Genomic DNA, 7,681 nt, shown 5'->3' with positions numbered 1-7,681 from the left:
TTTCGTTGAAAACATTTTTAAAGACAAAAGAATACTATAGTGTTCCCCTCTCCCGAGGCGTGAGAGAGTTATAAATGGTGGTGTCGTGGCAGGGTGCAACAAAATCATAAATAAAAGGTGTGGGATTTGAAACAGGAAGAGTGAATGATGGATAGGGGCAAGGAGGTAAATTGAAAAGGCAAAGATAAAATCTCCAAAGGATCATTGTAAAGGGTAATAAGGTAAATGAGGAAAATTGAATGGATAAGGGAGAAAGAAGATGAGGATTGGATTGGGATGGAAATAGGATTATTTATTTATGGGTGGTGGCCGTGGAGGGACCGAGATGGAGATGGATGACTCTCTCCCTGCCTCATCTCATCATGGCTTGGTTTGGTTAGTTGACGTGGGCGTAACATGCACGAATTCGAATTCTGTGTACCCTCCGATTCACAGGAAGTGTGCACATGCAAATGAAAAATGATTATATCATTTTATTAAATTAACAGGAATTTAACAAAATGCACAATATTTTATTTTTCTCATTCCAACTCCCCCCTCACTGTCTGTCTTTTAGCATCACACCGTAGCAATTAGCAACCGAGTTGAGAGACCGATGAGCAGTGACCAGCGGTGAAATCATCTTCTTCTTCCTCTCTTCCCGTTGAATGGAAGCGTATATATGTGGATAGGAAAACGAAAAATCGGATTCTAAGACAACGAAAAAAGCCAAATTCAAACGGAACACTCGGTCTTGCATTGCCACTGACATATTAGCTGATTTCATGCCTTGTGAGATCATTAGTTTTTGCTCTAGTATCCAGACTTTCAGGTTATCTTTTGCTACCAACTTCTGCGTGTCAGGTTTAGACCGACTGTAATCCAAACTTTGCACTATAGCCGATTATTTCTCGGATTATTCAAGTCTATAATTTCATTTCAAGCGTGTAAATGCTCTTGGAAAATCTAAGTGTACTTGGTGAGGATTGGGGAATTCTTTAAAGCTACCACAAATGAATGTTAACTGTGTAGTTTTGATTGCCCCATTTTTATTTGTTTTTGCATAGGGAATAAGGGAAAGCAAAAAATGAAGGCAATTCGGCTTTCTTCATGCTTTCCTTTTCTCCCCCTCAGAAGTCAGAGCTCAACCTACTTAATGATCTTAATTTTTGAAGATTAGGCTTACTTTACTTTGATAGCAACCGTAGTGACTGATTCCTTGCCACCGGATCTGTCAAAGTGTGTTGGAGTTCTGGGATACGGCCATAGGATTGTTGTCAACAAAAATGAGAAGAAGAAGTAGAAGGTGGAGGAGAAAGAGAATAAGAACAACTTACCATCAGTCTCTAGTCGTTAGGCTAGTGGTATAATTATAGTATATTGAGAGATGGCGGGAGGGGAGTTCAAATTAGAGAGCGAAGTATTATTAGGTTTTTTGTCTTTTAGTGGCTGGTTCAATTAGTTGGACCATTATTAACCGAGCAGCCCCATTAAAAATCCTAACTTGCTAGGACGACGTGTTCATTTTTCATTGTCAGCTGCATGCTTCTCGAGAACCAAAGGGTCTATAGCGTGGCTGCTGCTGCTGCTTCTTCTTGGCCCCTTTCCAATTCCCATGCCCTTGAGCTCCCTAAACTAGCTCCAGAATTTGGGCATGTCTCTTGCCACAATGGGATCCTCTCCCTCTTTATTCCTTCCTTGTGACATAGGGTTCGAATGCGTGAGACAATGAATCATTAATGTCAGTGTCTTAAAAACTGATCCGGTGGTTAAACCGCTTTTGCTTCCAAGTGTTGGGTCACAAATTTGACTATTTAGGTTGAATGAGTTAGACTATATAATTTCAATAAAATTTTATATTTTTAATTATTTGTAATATATGCATTATTTTATATTTAATTTATTAATTTTAATTCAGTTTTCAATTTTTATTTATAAAAAAATGTTAAAAATTGTAATTTGAGGAAAAAGAAAAGTGTTCTGGCCAAAATAACAGGGCAAGGGGCCTATAACACATTGAGATACATATATCTCAAAAAGTCACTCCAATCAGACATTTGACTATAAAGTTATGGCCTTCATAAGTTTGTATATGACCCAATGAATACGTCAAATGGATCAATGGTTCAACCACTTGAATTGTATAATTTTTTACTAAATCAATAGGTTTTAACCAAATCCTTACCCAAACTGAACTCGTAATCATGGCTACGTGACAGTTCGAATGATTTGACTGTTTGATTCAACAATCGGTTGAAGACAATGATAAATAGGGCTGTTAATGGGTTGGTTCTACCAATTGATCGAACCAAATTGAAATGATTACAATGTTAAAATTTTGTCCTTTTCGTTCTTATTTCAAAACGGTTATTTTGTTAATAACATATATAGATATTTTTTTTTTGTTTTTTTATAACTTTTATTATATTTTATTTCTAAAAATAATAATTTCAATATATAATATAAGATATTTTAGTTAAAACATTTGATTTCTCAACATATAAATAATTTATTATTTTTATTATCATTTTTATTAAGATGATATTATTAAAAATCAAGTTTTAACTTTGTTTTATATGTATTTATAATTAAATGTATAATATATTAAATAAATTAATATTATATTCATATTTTCAATATTTTCTTTTATAATCGACTCCATTGAATCATATCTAATTGTCTCAATAACCAGTCAGTTTGGTTCTTGATCTAAAATTACAAATCCGATAAGATCCAGTTCGGTTCCGGATCTTTGATGTTCCCTATGGGGTCAGTCTGGTTCTATTAGACCAATTTAGACCCAACCTATTAATAGGCCTTCCTAGAACCAAAGATAGATTCTTTTGGTACAATCGTGTTTGATCCAATGGACCCAATTATCATAGCCTGCTTTGAGATTTTATACATGCTACAGGCTGCGGCTTCGTAGTGCTACTACCGTTGCCTCCACCGACCATAATCGCCAGTTCGCCACCATTGTCTCCACCATTTGACGTTGCCACTAGTTGTGGCCTTGTCCTCCCGAACTTAGAGAAAGAAATTAAATAACGAAAGAAAAAAAAAAGGAAGAAGATGAGAAGATGGTGTGAAAGATAAAACAAAATGGTTGCCATCGGTCAATTGAATGGAGAATGGAGAGAAAGACGGTGAGAGAGAAGAGGCCCTTCGTTTTTTATCGAATGAATGAAAAATTAAATGTTCATTTTGGTAAAGTTTTAAATGAAATATATTAATATGATAATTTCGGACATGTATTATTTAAATATTAGCATATATCATATCATATATTTAGGGTTAATTTGGTTTGCAGTTGAAATTGAAATCATATATTCTTATAATTTGTTTGGTTTGGAGAGGAAGAAAATGAAAATTAAAATTAACAAGAATGAAATTTCATTTTTAAGGAAGAAGTTGGAAATGACCATTTCCTTGAACAGAAGAATGTCTATTCCAGCAGAAATGAAAATGAGATTTGGATTCCATCCAATCAACTAATTGGAACCGAAAAAAACCATTCCAATTCCAATTTTGAATTCTTATTCCTGCGAACCAAATGGGACCTTGATGTATTGACTCGGACCCGACCCATTGACAATCTTAGCCAGGCATGCATGGTGGATGTGTTGTTGGATGTAGATCTTGCCACATGGAAATTAGAGTGGGACCCTCTAGATGCAAACGTGGAGAAATCACCCAATAGATTGAAGGGACCCACGCCCACCTATCCATGTGAACAGTAAATCACCGGCATGATATGCCATACTTATATGATGTCATCAGTGGTGTCTCTTGGTGCGCATGTCCAGCACTACTGGACAACATATTCTTTACTTGGCTCGGTTGATGGGATATAGAATAATGTCCGGTGGGAGGGTGGGATACCAAAAGTAGACCATGTCCATATGAAACATTGAAACCCTCTCTGTGGTCTATACCATGTGCGACAACTGGAATTGAATTGAGGATGCTAATCCAATGGTTTACTCATTTTCGATGTACATGATCGCTCGTCAATATGTCGCCCATTTGTCGTCAGATTGGGATCCACTTCAATATGCAATACTACTACGGTACTACCTATCAGTTATCACGGAACATCTTACACCACTGTTGAACGAATCCGGAATTCCGACCATTATGATAGGGGTACAACAGTAATTTGGTGGAGAAAAAGCGTCTAGTAAAGGTGAGGGCAATAAAGAGATTTCGAGAATTGTCTCCGGGCAATTGAGAGAACACGGAAAAAGGAGGCAAAGCCGAAAGAAAGGCAAACCTTCGGCTCCAAGAAAGCGATGGCCGAGCTTGGGAAAGGACAAAGGAGCCAGTTTGTGTTCGGGAAGGTTCCTCTGCCACGTGTCCAAATTAGCGGTCAGAGACGCGCCACGACAATAAAACCCACCACGTCACTGATATTTAAATGATTTAGAAATATCTCGAGAAGGCTATAAATAGTCGTGTAGCTTTAAGCGAGGAGAGTTTTCTTAGTCCCCAAGAAGTTGAAGAGAAAGATCAAAAATAAGGAATACCAAACAAACTCATATCGGAGCGAGCTTTGGACGACACAGAACCAGAGAAGTGAAGTTTGCATGTCGTCGCTGATCAAAGAGAGGTGAATCGCTTTCGACTTTCCTTTTTCGATTTTTCCCCCTTGTTTCTATTTCGTGTCAAAGTGGATTTTCTTTATACCCCTATGTTTTAGAGGGATTTCGTGTCATACTTGAAGTATAAAATATTTAGACTTTGTGCGAGATCTTGGTTTGGTTTTGATTGTGGCCTCATCATCTTCGAGTACTCTTCCTTGTTTATGGAGTTTCCCCTGTGATTCCTGGTAAGATTTGGTCTTGTCATGCTCCTATTTGTTGAAAGGGCTTTGCTTCAGATTCCTGGTAGGAGTTAAAAACAGTCACCAAATAGAAGTCTTGGACCGCTCGGGATATTGTTTCCGTCCTATTAAGTTAAGGGTTTTTCTATTTTACACACAGTATTGCATGTGCACAAGGTCTTTGAATGCAGATTGTCATTGATTCTTCGAAACAATTAATATGGGCGCTTGTGAACTGGTATTTAACTCTACTTCTCTTCCCTTGAATCATGGCAGAAAGAGAAAGTCGCGAAGTAGACGCAATGGGTGTGAGTCCATAGCAGAGAGACTTTCTAAGTGGAAAGAGTTCAACGACCAACTTGATGTTGCCGGTGATGAAGGAAAACTGATTCGAAAAGTACCTGCCAAGGGCTCAAAGAAAGGATGTATGAGAGGAAAAGGAGGTCCCGAAAATTCACGCTGCAACTACAGAGGCGTGAGGCAACGGACGTGGGGAAAGTGGGTTGCAGAGATTCGTGAACCGAACAGAGGAAGCAGACTCTGGTTGGGAACATTCGCGACTGCCCTTGAAGCTGCTCGTGCTTACGATGAAGCTGCTAGAGCTATGTACGGTCCCTGTGCACGCCTTAACCTTCCGGAATGCTCTACATCGAAGGAGTCGTCATATTCCGCCACTACTCCATCAACATCCGGTTCCGCTACTACTCCAACATCCGGTTCCGCCACTACTCCATCAACATCCGATTCCTCCACTACATCCAACCATTCCGAAGTCTGCTTGTCCGAGGAATCCAAGGCGAATGTCCCTAAGGTACAACCTAAACGTGAACTATGCGAATTCGGAATCAACAGTCGTCCCCATATTGCCATGGAAGCAGATGCTCCTATGAGTATAGTCAAGAAAGAGTCTAAAGAGGAGTCGGTACAACCCATGAATCCAGATCTGCTCAGAGGGTACGAGATCTCCCAGGACCCAGTACGCTCCGGTCAATTCAATGGGAACGGGTGTGGTCAAGAAGATATACAGAATTTCCCAACGGAAGAACTGTTTGATATGGAAGAGCTATTGGGAATGCTAGATAACGACACCCCTGGACCCGAATTGCAGCAGGAGTTGGGTGTTGTCTCTGACCAATTGCAGTGTGGGAGTCCGTCAGATCTTTCTTATCAGCTGCAGAACCCAGACGCAAAGTTGCTTGGGAGCTTGTACCATATGGAGCAGTCACCCGCGAGCATGGATTACAGTTATGATTTCTTGAAGCCTGCGGGACAAGATCCCATGAAACAGGAGGGAGATTACAATTACGGGTTGTATGGTGAACAAGGATCGCTGGAGTTGGGTTTCCCTGATTTAGGTTTTTAGGACCAAAGAGACAAGGCAGCGGTGTACACTTAATTGATCTTGTTTTGTTATTCTTTGTTCTTTATAATGTTTTTGGGTGGTCTTTCACTCAACTGTTGGGACCAGAGGTAAGTAAGCTGATTCTCTATAGGTTTTTAGATTGGAGAATTTGGCTGGTGCATTTGTTTTTCCATCCTCCGGCTTTTTTTCCCCTTACCTTCTTACCAACTGATACGGCATATGTTGTACAGATGATCAGGTTATCTCTGGGTTCTAATTCATTTCTTGTAAATATATATAAAACGAAGAAACACAACAGAAATAGAAAGCAGACAGAGTTGGCATTAGTAGAGATTAGACACTCTTGGACTTTGTGATAAGGATGTTATCAATTCAATAATCAATATGGTTGTAGTCTTTTTCCTGTATATAAATTTCGTGTGTTCTTCCCTCTTTGTGTCGGAGGATTGAAAGCTCCAAAAGAGAGAGTTCATGGGGGATATCGTATCAATCTTGTTTGGCGTTTGGTCTGCTGCTATACTTTAACGCCCCGTTCGTTTTCATTAAATTATTTATCAGGGTAAATGCGCACCTTCCTACTCGGTTTAGTGTATTTAATTCCTTCCTAAAAGATCTCCCTCAAAATTTAGAAAAAGAATCCCCATAAGAGTCAACCAACGGAGAAGCTAATTAGTCGTGCAACTATATTGCCTTCGAAAAAGGAAAAAAAAAAAGGGTCACATTTTAATTGGGACTCTCAGACTCATAACAATCGAAAGGTTTTCGTTTTTTCAAATGTCACTTGGGCCTTACCAGTTCAGTGTTTCTGTTTCTTATATAAAATTAACTTGTGTTCTTTTGTCTTATCAACGTAAAAGGATTATAAAGGTCGTCGACTCAGCAGGCGGCGGTCGGAGATCTGTATCGTTCATCATAGGTGGGTCTTTTTCTTAATTAATTTTATTTTTTGGTTTGTTTAATTGATTCTTCAGTCTTTCAGTCTTTGAGGGTATAAGATTTGGAAGACGGACAGTAGGGGTGGAGATGGCGGAGAGATTTGCTTACTGATGCTTTTCTTAAACAGAATCTTCGGGGAAGAAGCTAATGTTTTAACAAGGGTATGTTTGACTGAATAAAATCATCCAGAATCTGTATTTTTCATTGACCCCAGATGTATTTGCCAAAGAACATGAGAAAGCTGATCAACTTTTTTACTCTAACGTAACGGTAAACAAACGGGGTTTTAAAGGTTGATCAACGGGCTAATTAATGGAAATAATTGAATAATGGATAATTAATAATTTGGATACCCGAGCCAAGAGGAAAATAAGCGCTAAAATCTATTCTAACAAGTAAAATGCACTCCCAGATCCCATTATAACAATAATTAGAGATGGCAATTTTACCCGGATCAATCGACCCACCCCGAAAGGGGCGGATTTTCCCCGATGACAAATGCATACAGGGTGGGTTCGGGGAATTTTCTTTTGCCCCAGACCGGGGTGGGGCAGGGATGGGTCTGCTTATAAACCCTCGAA

General features: G+C 39.0%; 1 protein-coding gene across 1 annotated transcript; it reads left to right on the top strand.

Annotated features, from left to right (window-relative positions):
- The first annotated feature begins 4,445 nt into the window (after window positions 1-4,445).
- Window positions 4,446-6,495, top strand: LOC148868591 (dehydration-responsive element-binding protein 2C-like). The gene is made up of 2 exons (XM_088967160.1): window positions 4,446-4,588; window positions 5,078-6,495. Exons 1-2 carry the CDS (start codon window positions 4,566-4,568, stop codon window positions 6,162-6,164), a joined length of 1,110 nt encoding a protein of 369 aa, XP_088823286.1. The 5' UTR covers window positions 4,446-4,565; the 3' UTR covers window positions 6,165-6,495.
- The last annotated feature ends 1,186 nt before the right edge of the window (window positions 6,496-7,681 follow it).

Source organism: Nelumbo lutea, chromosome 2, assembly GCF_056320005.1.
Source record: "Nelumbo lutea isolate HS-2025 chromosome 2, American lotus-T2T, whole genome shotgun sequence".
Classification (NCBI taxonomy): domain Eukaryota; kingdom Viridiplantae; phylum Streptophyta; class Magnoliopsida; order Proteales; family Nelumbonaceae; genus Nelumbo; species Nelumbo lutea.
This window is presented reverse-complemented; position numbering and strand designations above follow the sequence as displayed.